Source organism: Doryrhamphus excisus, chromosome 15, assembly GCF_030265055.1.
Source record: "Doryrhamphus excisus isolate RoL2022-K1 chromosome 15, RoL_Dexc_1.0, whole genome shotgun sequence".
NCBI lineage: Eukaryota > Metazoa > Chordata > Actinopteri > Syngnathiformes > Syngnathidae > Doryrhamphus > Doryrhamphus excisus.
The window spans coordinates 14,137,125-14,152,725 of record NC_080480.1 but is presented as its reverse complement, the minus strand read 5'-3'; the positions used below and the strand labels follow the sequence as shown (position 1 = coordinate 14,152,725).

At 39.4% G+C, this 15,601-nt stretch overlaps 3 protein-coding genes across 5 annotated transcripts; 1 reads left to right on the top strand and 2 right to left on the bottom strand.

The window, feature by feature from the left end:
* Positions 1–2,684: 2,684 nt before the first annotated feature.
* mrm2 (mitochondrial rRNA methyltransferase 2) lies at positions 2,685–4,417 on the bottom strand. The gene is made up of 2 exons (XM_058050222.1): positions 4,036–4,417; positions 2,685–3,744 (listed from the first exon to the last, which is right to left on the bottom strand). Exons 1-2 carry the CDS (start codon positions 4,397–4,399, stop codon positions 3,302–3,304), a joined length of 807 nt encoding a protein of 268 aa, XP_057906205.1. The 5' UTR covers positions 4,400–4,417; the 3' UTR covers positions 2,685–3,301.
* A 411-nt stretch (positions 4,418–4,828) lies between these two features.
* nudt1 (nudix (nucleoside diphosphate linked moiety X)-type motif 1) lies at positions 4,829–7,005 on the top strand. Of its 2 annotated transcripts, none has more exons than XM_058050203.1 (4): positions 4,829–4,958; positions 5,264–5,420; positions 5,790–5,935; positions 6,032–7,005. In XM_058050203.1, the coding sequence occupies exons 2-4, from the start codon at positions 5,269–5,271 to the stop codon at positions 6,202–6,204; spliced, it is 471 nt and encodes a 156-aa protein (XP_057906186.1). In that variant the 5' UTR covers positions 4,829–4,958; positions 5,264–5,268; the 3' UTR covers positions 6,205–7,005. The 2 variants fall into 2 exon arrangements, with proteins under 2 accessions (XP_057906186.1, XP_057906187.1); XM_058050204.1 differs by lacking the exon at positions 4,829–4,958 and adding an exon at positions 5,043–5,174.
* On the bottom strand, positions 6,606–15,525 carry snx8a (sorting nexin 8a). 2 transcript variants are annotated; one of them, XM_058050201.1, is made up of 13 exons: positions 15,385–15,525; positions 15,052–15,179; positions 13,414–13,543; positions 12,737–12,927; positions 10,770–10,890; positions 10,538–10,674; positions 10,309–10,389; positions 10,082–10,242; positions 9,811–9,940; positions 9,664–9,732; positions 9,443–9,592; positions 7,610–7,759; positions 6,606–7,349 (listed from the first exon to the last, which is right to left on the bottom strand). In XM_058050201.1, exons 1-13 carry the CDS (start codon positions 15,419–15,421, stop codon positions 7,266–7,268), a joined length of 1,569 nt encoding a protein of 522 aa, XP_057906184.1. In that variant the 5' UTR covers positions 15,422–15,525; the 3' UTR covers positions 6,606–7,265. The 2 variants fall into 2 exon arrangements, with proteins under 2 accessions (XP_057906184.1, XP_057906185.1); XM_058050202.1 differs by having other exon boundaries at positions 9,473–9,592.
* Positions 15,526–15,601: the final 76 nt, after the last annotated feature.

Sequence of the window (15,601 nt, the reverse complement as noted above, 5' to 3'; positions counted from 1 at the left end):
GGGAGAGTTTGTTGTGGTGGTTTTCTGGTTTCTGGACAGTACTTCCTGCGGGGGGGAAATTGATTGTAACATCAATTTAACACTACTGACACCCAGTGACCAGTGTAGTATACTACATATCATCAAGAATATCTTTCAATGAGTCTTCTGAATGTGTTTTATTTGTATTTTAGTGAATTTTGCCATTTTTATGCTTCAAAATGCTTAATACTATACCATATTTTGCTGATTTTTTTCATGGTTCGGATGGTCCTGCTACTTATACTCCAGAGAGACTTGTATATGGGTTTTTATTCACACTGACAGCCATGATAAGGCACTGCTGATCTGCAAGTATTTAGCCTGTTATTCTCCATTTTGTTGTTATTACAATAACTTGCATTTCAAAATAAACACTGCTCTTGATTCAATACTTGATACAATACTCAATACTTGATTCAATACTGCTCTTGATTCAAAACAGCATTTTCATCCAAATGCAACACCCATCAAAGTGCACAACACACAAACACTGGCACCTTTTTTTTTAAATTTATTTTACACATCAACCGCATTGTTAAAATTTTCATGCAGCAGGCCTTTGCGCCCACCAGAGAAACAAAGGTCAGAGCGCACACGAGGAGGCGCAACATGTGGCTGTTACTCTTAATAGGTGCAGCCTTTCTAAATGTTAGAAAAGAGCTGAACTTTTGGGGTTGCAAACAGCAACAGGACGCATGTAACTGGTCTAAAAATAGGTTCCGTCGCAGCTGTATTGTATTATGTAAGCTGCATATTCTCCACCATTGAGTATGTCCATCAGATGTCGGATGTAGAGTTCATTTGACTGGGATAAATTCATTTAAATGCAACTTAATGGGCTTTAATTTCCATCTCGGCGTCCCTCCCGTGTGTTCTCCTGCATGCATGCATGCATTAGACTCACTGAGCCATTCCTTGCAGCTTAATTGGAAAGTCTTATTTTTCCTCAAGTCCTTCAAATTACTGTAAAATGGCCAATCATATGGAAATGAGATTATACCTAAATTGATTTTTTTTTTTTTTTTAAATATGATCATCGCAACTAAATCACCAACAAGCCTAATTAAGATTGCATTTGCATTTCCAGGGGCCGCAAAGGAAGTGACTGCACATATGAATACATTAGTGTGTGTGTGTGTTTGTGTGTGTGTGTGTGTGTGTGTGTCAGGGGAGTGACGGTAATCCAGTGAAATGTGTGTGCGCGCTCCCCAATTGAAATGAACAGGATGGGAAGGGCAGCCGACCTCTAAAGATGATTGTTGGCAATGAACGGGAGCCGCCATGTCTGTTGATGGAGCTGATAAAAGCTAGATGTGAACAGATGATCCATTTTACTTTTCATTATTTGTTGATTATTGCCCCCCCGCCCCCCATACACACACACACCACCATTTTTTTTGCTATTCAGATTGAAAATTATGGCGAAAATTACTGTAGGCTTGATGTTAATTTGGCTGGCGCCCCGTGCGGCTCGCAATGAATGATGATTCATTCACAGGTTAATTCATTCGTCTGTGGCCTGCAGATAGAAGTGGTATGAGAGAGAGAGAAAGAGAGAGAAAAACATTAATAGGACGGCCACGTCTGATGCTGTAGATGCTACAATTGCCACCGTAATCACCTCAACGCTGGGAACAAACATCCCTACACAAAAGGAAAACCTCTGCAATGTCACGGGATATTTTTGGCCAAACAATGCTGAGGTGTCAAAGCTCACATATATTGAATGTTGTCAACACACAGCATAATACAGGCTTGGAAAAACACGCAAAGTACATTGTTTACCGGATTATTTGTCAGGCAAATACTAAGTCTGCATACGCTACCTGTCATTTGGTTCATAAAAACATACCAATACTCCAATTCAAGCCTCTATTTAGTCTTGTGAAGTATCACTAGGTACATTAGCATTTATAACTGTGGCTGTAGGCAACCTCCTGACATTTTTTTTTTAAACTTTGAGTTTGACCAATCACAGCAGAGTGGAGTGGGCGTGCCTGGATGCAGGCCAAGAGACCGTTTTGCAAATGCAAGGAAATACAGCTGGAATAGGTAGACATTCTGGAAGATCTAGAAAGCTTTCTGTGCAGCCTATTGTGTGTAGCTGCTCTATAGGAGTCCATAATTCAATACAAAGACCCAAAAAATGAGAATAAGTCCCCTTTAGCTTGAATCTATCAGACATGATATCCTGAAAAAATGTCTCCTCACAGACTGTGTGGAAGTGGTAAAAAAATGTTTGGGTTCTTACTTTGTCCCCACTCAGTTTCAAATGAATACATTGGAGGCTAAATAGTTAGCTACACTGAAAAGTGACAAATGTCATAGCGAGGATATGGGCTGTTGTCAATCTTTTTTTAATGTCATGCAAATCGACCCACATTACATTCGGTCCTTGTGCTAACATCTGAGTTATGTCTCATTATTGCTTATAATGCTACAATATTAGGTGATAGAAGTATAAATGTGACTATAGGGGTGTTGTTTCATGTCTACAGGGCTCTAATGTTATCTTATTAGTTTTGTCATACCAGTTTTTTTGGGCTTTGGGTAGAAAAATACTCAATATATTAATGTTGTATCATTGCAGTCAGGAACAAATGAACCGTGATAAACAAAAGAGGACATATGTGCTTTAGGTCATGGAAAGTGTTTTTATTATAAAAACAATAAAACACATCAGGTTTACAATAACAAAATGATAGCAAACTCCACAGCAGTGGGCCGTCGAAAGGCCGCTAATGTTTTCCCTGCCTGAGAGCCAAGCGTCACACAGCTCCTTCCTTCCTATTAGTCATGCAGTGTGTGCGAGCGCTTCCTCATCATCACCCCCTCTCAATGACAAGAGTGGGATATTTCTACATGGCCGCCGGTGCTAATTACTAGCATGAGCAGAGCCGGTAAATGTCTTTCCACAAAGCAAATAGCAAAAAAAAAAAAAAGTGTAGGACAAACACCGTGGGCCAACTCCGAGGTTCAGTGGAGCTCAGTCTCCAGGCATATGCTTCTCATAAAAGGTCTACATATCACTGAGCCAGTGCTGCAGCTGGGATACAATTCAGGAAGGTGCAAGAGGCCCTTACGGTGCCTCAACAGTGCCACCTATTGACGACAGCTAGAAAGTGCACCTCAGGTTCCATAAAAGCAACACATGGCCACAAACTGTTGACATTGTGATTAAATTAACCTTTTATGCTTGTGTGTCTTGTAATCAATTAGTGTGTTGTTTTTTTATCATTATTTAATACAATATACAGTGAAGTATATTACATCTGAAGTATCAAAATAATCTATTATCATCAGCTTTCCTGTAGTTCCTGGCGAGGAAATACCTCTCAGCAGAGTCTTTCCGACTTGCATTTGGCTTTAAACTTTGTACGTTACTAAACACAAGCAAAAGCCTCTCCTGGAGTTTACGGGCCAACGATCCATCCCAGTACTTGCACAGAAGAGAACCTCCAGGCCGCAAGATCTTTTCGGCTAAGTCCAACAGAGACAAGCACAGCGTGATGAGTCTCTCGTGGTCCAGTTCCCGGAAGCCGCTGGCGTTGGGAGCCATGTCACTGAGGAGGAGGTGAGCCTGGCCGCCAGGGAGTAAGTCACAAAGCTTGGCGTGCGTGGCAGGGTCAGCGACGTCGTGGCTGGACAGGAAGTGGGCGCCATCCAGAGGGTGCATGTTTAGGAGGTCAATGCCAACGACTGTCCCACTGGGTAACTTTGAATCTTGATTTGAAACAGATTTCTGTTAATTTTAGCTATATAATCTAATTATGCTGTATTTTTGCGGTTCTCTGTTTAAATTAAGATGAATTTATAATAATAGACATGTTTGCATTGAGATGTTATTTATTTTGTGCAGGCACATTATTTTGTATATTTATGTGCAGCTGGGAGCATCGTATTGTTTTACTAACTATTAACTATTTATGATTTTTATTGGCATGTCTTGATATATTGATAAATTGATATTTATTGATATGGTTTGTAAGGCCCTTATTGTTTAAAATCACCCACCTGTACCTGCCGAGTTGACCCTGTGCACCGCCACCTGGCTCCAGGCTCCCGGAGCTGCACCACAGTCCACCACGCAGTATCCCGGCTGAAGGAGACGGAATTTGTCGTCGACCTCCAGCAACTTGAAGGCGCTCCTACAGCGAAAGTTGAGGGCGTGGGAAGCTTTGACGTACGGGTCGTTCGACTGCCGGACAAGCCATCTTTTCTCCGCTGGACTTTTTTTCTTCAGGAGACGCCATGACGAATGGATTAATCGTATTTGTATGGAACGACACATTGCTTTCGAGGACAGGAACCGGAAGATGTCATTGCGCAGCCGCGGAACCAGAACTTCCCATTGGCTTGAATAAGGCGGCATGTCCATCACCTTTATAAATCCCCTCACAACACGGAAAGGCGAAAAAATGTTCCCCATCTGAGGTTTATTCTTGTTTCTTAACCAATCATACATTTGTCCATGTTATGCGTTTTATATTTCTATATATTACGTACATATTCTACAATCACATGTTAATCAACTGTCTGTTCTGTGTATATGTAGGAACCTTTTTTTAAACATCGTTTCTTGTGGCTCATATTTTCTAGTGACACATTTTGATCCTGAATGGTGAAGACTGTGATATTTTCTGCGAACTGTAATGTCCATTAGTCACATTAAATTACTTTAATATTAGTTTTTCGTGAGTTTGATAGACGGTTACACAACAGGTAAGGATTCCAGAATTGGCTAAAGTATCAAATATATGTGTATATGTAGGAATCTTTTTTAAACATCGTTTCTAGTGGCTCATATTTTCTAGTGACACATTTTGATCCTGAATGGTGAAGACTGTGATATTTTCTGCGAACTGTAATGTCCATTAGTCACATTAAATTACTTTAATATTAGTTTTTCGTGAGTTTGATAGACGGTTACACAACAGGTAAGGATTCCAGAGTTGGCTAAAGTATCAAATATATGTGTATATGTAGGAATCTTTTTTTAAACATCGTTTCTAATGGCTCATATTTTCTAGTGACACATTACGAGCCTGAATGGTTAAAAAGTTTATATTTTCTGCGAACTGTAATGTCCATTAGTCACATTAAATTACTTAAATATTAGTTTTTCGTGAGTTTGATAGACAGTTACACAACGGGTAATGATTCCAGAGTTGGCTAAAGTATAAAATATATTTGCAACTGTAGTTCCAATGCAAAGTAATGTATTGTATATTTGTTGACACAGGTAGGATGCTGAGTTCCAAGCTGTTGACTCTGGTGATAGTGGTCCAGCCTGGCAAGGTCCTGCTGGGGATGAAGAAGCGAGGATTCGGGGCTGGGTGGTGGAATGGTTTCGGGGGCAAAGTGGAAGCTGGAGAAACTATTGAGGAAGCAGCAAGGAGGTATTATTTTTTATTTAATCTTTTTTGTTATTGTTTTATTGTATTGTTTACGTTTCTGATGTTGATGTCATATTTGTATGTATGTTTTCTGTCCTATACAAACCTTCAAAGGTTACTTTAAGACATGACATTGCTGCATTAACGGTTATACAATTTTTGTCCATGCAAGCTAAGACAACAGTGGTTTGGACACACAGCACACATTATGGTTTCTTGCAAATGCTACAGTAGAGTTAGAGTGAGAAAATGAGACTAAAGGGGGTTGTTACTTTAATGTAAATAATGAAACTTGCAGCGTTCCTTCATGCAAATTACAAATGTGGCTGATGATTTTTTTAAAAAAGCTTTTTTTTGCATTTTTCTTTTCAGAGAACTCCTTGAAGAAAGTGGCCTCACCGCAGATACTCTCGAAAAGGTTGGAAATATCAAGTTCGAATTTGTCGGAGACAAGAAGCTGCTGGACGTTCACATTTTCAGAGCCGACTCCTACACCGGGGAGCCAACTGAAACAGAAGGTGCGGTTTCCACAGCATCACACCACATTGTTCCAAGTCATTTGGATTCCAAGACAATATACACTCAACCAACATACCATTTTTGTTGTGCTGTAGAAATGAGACCCCAGTGGTTCGACTTTGACAAAATCCCCTTCAACCAAATGTGGCCCGACGACTACATGTGGTACCCGCTGCTGTTGCAGAAGAAAAAGTTTATGGGCTACATGGTCTTCCAGGGTAACGATGTGATCCTGAGCCACAAGCTGGAGGAGGTGGACGAGCTGTGAGGCAGGTGTCACATGATGTGATTATATGCACTATAAAACTGGCTGGATGATTCCTTGAAATATTACCAGTTGGAATTGAATTCTGAATCAGGATTTTTTTCAAAATTGCACTTTGCTGAGAAAATGACTGTCATGCAATGCAGTTATTGAGCTAAAACACCAAGAAATAGAGCACTAAAATTAAAAAGGCACAGCATAATCAGGGATGTGCATTGTAAACATGATTATAATGATTGTATCCACTTTTCATCAATAAAATAGTATTTGCCATTCTATAAATACCAGCAGCATATGATAACATCTGAGCACACCAAATATCCTCGTCGGAGGAGGAAAAATGACCTTTTTGGACACTGCTAGTCGTTTCGTATTCACACAAAAATTCACAAACTGCGGCATTTCAACTTTGTATTTATTTTTCAGCAAAATATCACTCAAGCTTATTCATTTGCGATACAAACATATTTGTGCAATTGTGACCAAAGTGTTCCTTTGTCTTCTCTGCAAAGTGTGCTTATGTTTGTCGATTAAGAAGAATAGTGTTTAGAACTTATTCCACATACAGTGACGGTATCAATGCTAGCGTTGTCATAGAAGTGCCGTGGCAACAGTGCCTTTTATTCAGTAACTCTGAGCTAAGGCACTTGGATTTAGCTTATGAAACAAACCTGGCAGTCGTGTGACACAATATAACCTCAGCAGGATAGCATGATGCATATAGTCAAAGAAATAGTATATATAGAAACATGATACATTTTTTGTACTGTAATCTGTATCAAAAATCCTTCAACTCAAAACATCCTAATAAAGTCAACCATTTTGTCCGACTGTGTTAGATTTTTTTTACTACTTGTTACAGAATAACTTATGAACATAAACAAAAAAAAAAACTTCAATTTCTACTGCGTTAACTGGTCCCTTGTAGAAAAATAATACAGTTTGGCTAATTTCCCTATTGGCTGTTAATAAAGGTTGATTTCATTTAAGAGCCAAAATGTGATAAGGTTTCTTTTCCAGTTTCTTCATTAGCAGCTGTGTTTACTTTGTGCGTGTCTTCTTTACTAGAGGGCGGGTTTCAATCCGTTCTGGGGTTCCCCAAAGAGACAGCCAAGCTTGGGCTGTAGTTCGTTCCACACTGCGCCCATCTGAGAAGATATCAATGCAAAAAAAAATAATGCCCACATATTAGCTAACTGAAAAATGTATGTAAACTGAGGCTACATTTTGGCATACATTTTCATCATTATCCAAAAAACACAAGGTGGACTCTAACCAAGGTTCCACTGTATTATATGTATATTTTTTTCTGCACATGTTTGTGTCATTTTATCAACCAAGTGATTATGTTGCACCGTTCCAGGAGATGTAAAAAGTCATCCAGACAAGACAAGAAAAAGAGTCTAACCTCTCTGTGTCCTTGCACCTGGGAGTTAACAAAAGCTCCCAGGATGTGGGAGGTGATTGGCAGGTAGGTGAAAATGAGCTGCGTTTCTTGGTGGAGGCAGAACAGTGCGAAGTAGTTACGCAACGTCATGGTCTGAATGGCGCTCTCTTGCTAGAAATAGAAGAGAAGGACACAGCAGAGTGGGACATGTTTCTTACCTAACACAATCGTAGGACCCTTCTGAGGCTTAAGGGCAGTTATTTCAACAACAGGTACTTAATATTGCAATTTGACAGCAATCCCTCGTTTATCACTTTGGAATCAACACATGACTGTGATAAGTGATTTTTTTACTAGAAATTAAATATTTTGGAGATCATCTATTTTCTATGCTGCTTATGCTCATTAGGTTCACGGGGATATGCTGGAGCCTATCCCAGCTGTCTTTGAGCTGACTGGTCGGCAGCCAATCACAGGGCACATCTAGACAAACACCCGTTCTCACTCACATTCATAAAAAACCTCTTTATGACATTCTAAAATTGTGTTTTAACATTATTAGAGACCTCTAGACATGACATAACACCCCTATAGTCATTATTCGCTGGAATTGTATTACAGTATTAGAGGAGCTTAATGTGGGGGCAGACAGGAAGTGATGTCATAGTTCAGATCGCCTTTTGACGTCAATCTAGTTTGGTGGTTGTGTCGCACCGAACATTACAGTAACTACTGCCACCTAGTGGCCAGTGAAAAATACTACATATACACAGTGTCTTCTATTTTAGTTAATTAGCCATTTTCTTGCTTGAAAATGCTCAATTTATGCAAAAAATGAGTTAAATTTATGCAAAAAGTACGTAATATTTGCTTAAACATGAATATTTTTGTACTAGTAATCGTATTCATGATTTATTTTTATATTTTTGAAAAAAACGTAACAGAGTCTGTCTATCCATGTGTTTTCTATGCCGCTTATCCTCGTTAAGGTCGCCAGATCGTGACTGAGTCTAGTGAAAAATACTACATATAAATACTACATATACACTACATATACACAGCGTCTTCTATTTTAGTTAGCCATTTTTCTGCTTGAAAATGCTCAATTTATGAAAAAAATGAGTTCAATTCATGCAAAAAGTACATAATATTTGCTTAAACATGAATATTTTTGTACTACACATAGGCCATATTCATGATTTACTCATATATTTTTTGAAAAAAACGTGACAGAGTCCAGCTATCCAAACATTTAAAAACATTATCCTCATTAGGGTTGCCAGATCATGACTGAGTCCAGTGAAAAATACTACATATACACAGCGTCTTCTATTTTAGCCATTTTTTAGCTTGAAAATGCTCAATTTATGCAAAAAATGAGTTAAATTTATGCAAAAAGTACGTAATATTTGCTTAAACATGAATATTTTTGTACTAGTAATCATATTCATTATTTATTTTTATATTTTTGAAAAAAATAGGGTTGCCATATAATACTACATATACACTACATATACACAGCGTCTTCTATTTTAGTTAGCCATTTTTTTGCTTAAAAATGCTCTAATTTATACAAAAAATGTGTTAAATTTATGCAAAAAGTAGGTAATATTTGCTTAAACATTAATATTTTGTACTAGTAATAGGCCATATTCATGATTTATTCATAAGTCCATCTATCCATGCATTTTCTACGCCGCTTATCCTCGTTAGGGTTGCCAGATCGTGACTGAGTCAAGCCGCAAAGTGACAAGGGATTACAGTACATGTGTTCCAAGTAGTTTGTAGTGGTTACTCAGTAATTACTACAAAATTATAGTAACAAATTCATCTTTGTGTCAACATGTGCAGCACCTGAACAATCCCAGATTCGAGCTGGCTCACCAAGGCCTGTTCCCTTGGCTGCACAATGGTGTTCAACATCTGCTTCTTCATCATGCCGTACTTTTGCAGCGCTCGCTGATACTCGTGGGGCACGCCCTTCTCGTGGCGCTCGCACAGGTCCTGTACAACGAAGGACGGTTGACTTTTTTTTAATGAAACCTCAAAAGCTAGGGACTTAAAAATGGACTCACTCTGTACGACTGGAGCAAATCCAGGAAAAGATTCAGTTTTTCCACAACATCGTCCTGCTCCCGTCTGGCCTGTGGATATTTAGCATAACAAGATGTTTACTTATTATTCTGGCTCCACCCATTTTTTGACTAAAAGTAGACGGTTACCTGCTGCCCGGCTTGATGTGAGAGCTTTGCGAATTCTGCTGACAGACTTTTTAGAGACTGACACATTGGACCCCAAGTACTCTGCGACGAGGCCAACGGTGGAAGAAACAACGTTTCGGAACCCAAAGTGCTATATGGAGAGATTTATAATGGAGGAGGGGGGGTTGTGTTTCATTCTTCCTACTACTACAGTGTCCAGTGTGCTCAAACCTCTAAGCCCACTGGTGTGTTTTATATTGCCACCCCAGCAGACGCTTATAAAAACAAATACCTGAGCTCCCTGCCAAACAGGAGGAGGTCACTGGCGTTCCCCTTGGAGCGTTCGGCCATTTTCTCGGCTTGCTCCCGCAGCTTGTAGATGCTGTTGTAGATATTTTTGATCAGCTCTCTGCTCTGAGAGAACTGATTCTGGATATCGGCGGGGAGGTAATCCTGGGAAAAGTTTGTAGTTTGTTGTTTGCTGATGAGTTTATTTACATCTTATTATGTGTGGCAGACCTTTGCTTCGGTCGCAATTCTGTTGGTCATGAACTCATCACCCGTTTTCTTGTAAATGTCCCGCAGCCTTGTCTGGACATCCTGTTTGGGAAGTGTGTGGAAGAGTAGTGGTGCAAAAGTGGGTGTGTGTGCATAAAAAGGGACAATAAGTAACTGGAAGTCGTCATGGTGACCAACACTTATTGGGCTGCTGAGACAGCAGGTTTTTCGAGAAAAGAAAAACACATACAGAGCCGCCAAAGGTGAGGAAGGTCTTAACCAGCTCATCCTCCGATAAGAAGGGGTGCTTCGCCACCAGATTGACGAATCTACGCAGACCACGCCGCCTCCCCTCGATGAACTCGCGCTCGGAAACGGAGGTCAGGACTGTGAATCACATCAAAAGACAAAAAGCTTGACAATGCACCGTATCAGGATGTAGACACGACCCTAACTTGGACATTGATGCAAATTTATTGTACCTCCTTTTAACATTCTTTTCGGAGGAAGCGCTGGCACCACTCTGTAGGGGAACCGCTGCATCAAAACCTCATGGAAGACATCGAAATCGCTGTAGCGGCGATAAACCGATGTTTTGTGACGCTGGATGGGAGGCAAAAGAAATACTGGAGTACAGGGGTTCCAAAACTTTTCCAACTCACGGCCCACTTAAATATGTAAAAAATGTCCACGGCCCACCTTTGTCCTCAAAACAGTACATAGACGAAATGCTGCGTTTTCAGAGCACTTAACTTATTATTATTATTATTAATTCATTTTCTACTGCTTATCCTCACGAGGGTCGTGGGGGGGGGGGTGCTGGAGCCTATCCCAGCTGTCTTCAGGCGAGAGGTGGGCACCCCAGACTGGCCGCCAGCCAATCACAGGGCACATATAGACAAACAACCATTCACACACACACACAATTATTATCATTATTATTATTATTATTATTATTATTATTATTATTATATGGGGCGGCACGGCGGTCTAGTGGCGCAGACCTCACAGCGAGGAGACCAGGGTTCAATTCCACCGTTGGCCATCTCTGTGTGGAGTTTGCATGTTCTCCCCATGCATGCGTGGGTTTTCTCCGGGTACTCCGGTTTCCTCCCACATTCCAAAAACATGCTAGGTTAATTGGCGACTCCAAATTGTCCATAGGTATGAATGTGAGTGTGAATGGTTGTTTGTCTATATATGCCCTGTGATTGGCTGGCCACCAGTCCAGGGTGTACCCCGCCCTCTGGCCTGAAGACAGCTGGGATAGGCTCCAGCACCCCCCACGACCCTTGTGAGGAAAAGCGGTAGAAAATGAATGAATGAATTATTATTGTTATTGTTATTATTATTATTATTATTATTATTATTATTATTATTATTATTATTATTATTATTATTATTATTATTATTATTATTATTATTATTATTAAGATTCGGGATTGAAATGAAAGTAGGGAGATAAATGAAGCCCAAACTTTTAATCTAATTAATTCTCATACTTTTCATAACTGCATTCAAGACTGGCATGATGACCAGAGAGCTACATTCCAATTATAAACTGTATAAGGTTCCTAAAATATTGTGACAGGTCAATAACACTCAATAGGTTCTTACTTATGCCTATAAATGTATTTTTTTATCATGCAATAAATATTTTACAATTAAAAAAAATTAATATTTGCAAAAATGAATAATATTTTTTATGACCACTCATGGCCCACCTGCAGTACCGCGGACCACACTTTGGGAATCACTGCTGTAGTACAATGTCTGACTGAATTCATGCATGCGTCAGAATAACAAACACACCAACTACAAATGCATGGTTGTCAGCAGATGTTGTACTGCAACAATGTACCCCACACACCTTCATGGTTATACACTACCTCTCAAAAGTTTGGGATCACTTGCAAATGTCTTTGTTTTCCAAAGAAAAACTCATTTTCATGCATTTCACAAACAATTTTTTTCCATTTCACAAACATTTTTATCCATTTCACAAACAATTAAAATAAATTAGATGATTTTCAAAGAAGGATGTACATTTTTGCATAAAGGCCTAATATCAACAACTGTCAGTCCTCTGCATCAATCTCCTGGTATGGCTGCTAATCCAAGTTCATCATTTTATAAGGCTAATAGATTATTAGAAAACCCATCTAAAAAGCGAAACTAACACTAAAATCTCTTACCATGCTGTTAACTACTCCCTTCAGAGAGCAGCACAAACTTGGTCTAACAAGGACAGAAAAACGATACACCACTGCGCAAGAAGACAAATATTTGAGAGTGTGTACTTTAAGACAAAGACGCCTCATAGAAAAACACCCAAAAAAATTCCAAGTGATCCCAAACTTTTGAGCGGTAGTGTATTACAAAAGGTCCAAAATCCAGTCCCTACCAAAGCTATTTGTCTTGGACGTCTGGGTACTATGGTCTTCCTTACCTGGCTGGTGACCTGGTACTCCACGTGTTTGAGGAACAGGCCCTTCTTCTCCGGTATGATCTCCACCTGGATGCAATCCGTGTCCAGCAACTGGTCCAGCGTGCGTGTCAGTGTCAACACGTCCTCCTCGACGGGCTGCATCCTTAGAGCACACAACTCACTCAGCTCCCCCAGCTGAGGCTTCGGTAGCTCTGTAACACACACAGCCAACAACCCCCAACTTCGAATATTTACTCATGAGCACTACTACTACTCTTCATTGCAGTATTGCGGTCTTTGTCGGAATACGTGCTGTAGGCAGAGCTGGGAATTTTTCACGTGCATTCCAAAAAAGGTCAAAGAATTTGTGAATGTAATCTCCTGCGACAAATGCACAAAAGTCATTCTAGCACACAGAGGAAGTGGCATTCAGTTGACCACACCTGAAATAACAGAGCGCCTTAAATAATCCGCCGTAAGGCAGAATTATGGCTACCTATTTCTGACATCTAGGTTTGTGACATAGGTGAAAAAGTCTATTATTATATACATACACAGATTATATGTTTAACTTAACTGCATAGGGTATTATGTATTTATACTTGACTGATATTGTTTGCCTTATTTTTTAATGATTTATCATCTTATCAGAAAAGCATTTAAACATTTACTGGAATCACGTTCCCGTGGTTATCCACCTTGTATGTAGCTCTCCAGGACTTTGGGACTGAGTTTCTTCCCCTGCTGAGCGATGGCAATTAAAGCCAGCATTTTATAGAGCGACAGCTTGCTCAGGAAACCATTGGTGGAGTCCACGTGCTCGACTATCTGCAGGAGGACACAAAGAGACAAGACGGCATGTCCCTTTTCAGTACAAACTCAAAATACAACTGTGGTTGACATTCCTGTGTCCTAGGAAGTCGACACTGGATAAAAAGCAGGAAATTCCTCGGAATTGTGACCTGCATATGTAATACAGATACTAGAACCTACAACTTAAAGTATAAACATTGCTCGATTATTAAATAACAATGAGTATTTCCATCAATACCTTAGCAGTGGGGCGCATTTCGATTGACTCTTCCATTTTTCTACTAAATGTACGTTTTTGTTATGTCACATAGTTATTAAACATTGGCAAAAAATGTTATAAAAGTTGTGTACAAACAACATCAGTGATGTCAGAATCATCGTTATCTCTGATGACCATTAGTGCTGTCATGCAGTGTTTACATTTGACAGCTTTATTTTCAACACACTTTTATTTAAAGTGCTCACGACACCAAAAAAGCTCGAGAAAAAAACACTTAATTGAACGTTTCTGTCATGCTGCAGTCACATGAATGTATTTAACTACAGAAAGTGACAGACCAACTGCAAGCAAATCAGGTCGAGAACATCGGCAACCAAGTGCAAACAAGCACAGCCATGAAGTGACATATTCACAATAATAACATTCATTAATATTGTGTTGTGAAGTGTATGATATGTCACTCGGGAATCCATACTGCATTAGCATTAGCTGCCATGAGCACTTGGCTGGCTACTACTACTTTTTTTATAAATGGTAAATATTTCAATATTTGAGTACACATCTAACACTGGAAATATGCCTTTTTTCACGGCGGAAATAAGGTTATTGTGTCTGGAGCACTATTTGTTTTTTGTTAAAGTCGCCTATGTGTTGGTTTTGGTTTGATTTCCAACTCCAACAACTTCTAATCGCCTCTTTAGGTTAGTTAGTTGTCCTTCAAACCTGAACAAACATTAGCTGGAAGCCATTAGCGCTAGCTCTGTGCTAACACAGTGAAATCAGAGCAGTGAAACAGAGAGCTGGCAAGCATACAGTTTGTACACTGGCACGCCCATATAAGGAAATCCTGTTCACTGTGAGTCATAGGGAGCTGATGTTAGAAAAAACTCTCTGAAACAGAGCGTTATTATCATTATCTGAAACTTTGGCATCGTTTAAGAGGATAATACAACATTTTAACAAGATTTGTAGGTCAGAAAAATGTAAAAAGCATAATAGGTCCCATTTAAATTTTGTTTTATTTTTTATTTATTTATTTTTAATTTAAAAAAAAAAATTCAACTTTTAACATTTATATTTTTATAAATAGCTGTGATTTTATGTTCTCTATAAGCGGAATTCCAATAGTATTGGATTATATGAATGTAGTACTATGAATAATAAAATATTATTATACTAGATATGCTTGTCTAGCTGTAGCTTGAGTAGTTTTACTTTCTTTTTTAGCATTAATAAAGGCTCACTTTTGAGGCTGGATGAAATTAATCCACTACTATGAAAAACAAGTTGTGTAGCAATTCACCTGGGCTTGAACTGCCTTGGGGAGATTGGTCCTTTCTAGCAACCTGTAAAAAACATCAACTCGAACCTTTTCATCATTCCTGCAGCAGACGGCTTCGTACACTTCTCTGTAATAGGCAGGAACTGAGCCTGGAAAGAAGAAGAAAACATAATTTAAATATTCTAACTACACAAGAAATGATCACCGCTTCATGCAGGTGACAACACGTCAACCAAAAATAGTTCGAGATGCATTTACGCTCCAACAACACATGCAACAAGTCAACAAGGATGTATTATCTTTCAATGAAGTGCAGAAGATTAGGGTGTACAATCAGAAAAGGACGCTCTGTACCGTCATTGATCTCTGCTGCCATGGCTCGGACTGTCATGTGAGTACAAGAACAGCACCTCCATGTGATTTCCTGCAGGAAAGAAGAAGAAAAAGCAAGTCATTTATTTCTTAAAGTTGTAGGCTGCTCTGGTTGAAGTCCAGATTACCGGGAGCGGAGGACACTGGGTAATATAAAGGGACACAGTTGATATACTAAACTAGTGTTTCGTTATTAATT

Excerpts from the sequence above, each read along its gene's own strand:
- mrm2 (XM_058050222.1), bottom strand. The coding sequence starts at position 4,399 with ATGGACATGCCGCCTTATTCAAGCCAATGGGAAGTTCTGGTTCCGCGG. Across the intron at positions 3,745-4,035 it reads GGTCAACTCGGCAGGTACAG|ATTCAAAGTTACCCAGTGGG; the intron begins GTGGGTGATTTT and ends TTTCAAATCAAG.
- nudt1 (XM_058050203.1), top strand. The coding sequence starts at position 5,269 with ATGCTGAGTTCCAAGCTGTTGACTCTGGTGATAGTGGTCCAGCCTGGC. Across the intron at positions 5,421-5,789 it reads ATTGAGGAAGCAGCAAGGAG|AGAACTCCTTGAAGAAAGTG; the intron begins GTATTATTTTTT and ends TTTTCTTTTCAG. Across the intron at positions 5,936-6,031 it reads GGAGCCAACTGAAACAGAAG|AAATGAGACCCCAGTGGTTC; the intron begins GTGCGGTTTCCA and ends GTTGTGCTGTAG.
- snx8a (XM_058050201.1), bottom strand. The coding sequence starts at position 15,421 with ATGACAGTCCGAGCCATGGCAGCAGAGATCAATGACG. Across the intron at positions 10,390-10,537 it reads TCCTCACCTTTGGCGGCTCT|GATGTCCAGACAAGGCTGCG; the intron begins GTATGTGTTTTT and ends CTTCCCAAACAG. Across the intron at positions 7,760-9,442 it reads TCGAATCTGGGATTGTTCAG|CAAGAGAGCGCCATTCAGAC; the intron begins GTGCTGCACATG and ends TTCTATTTCTAG.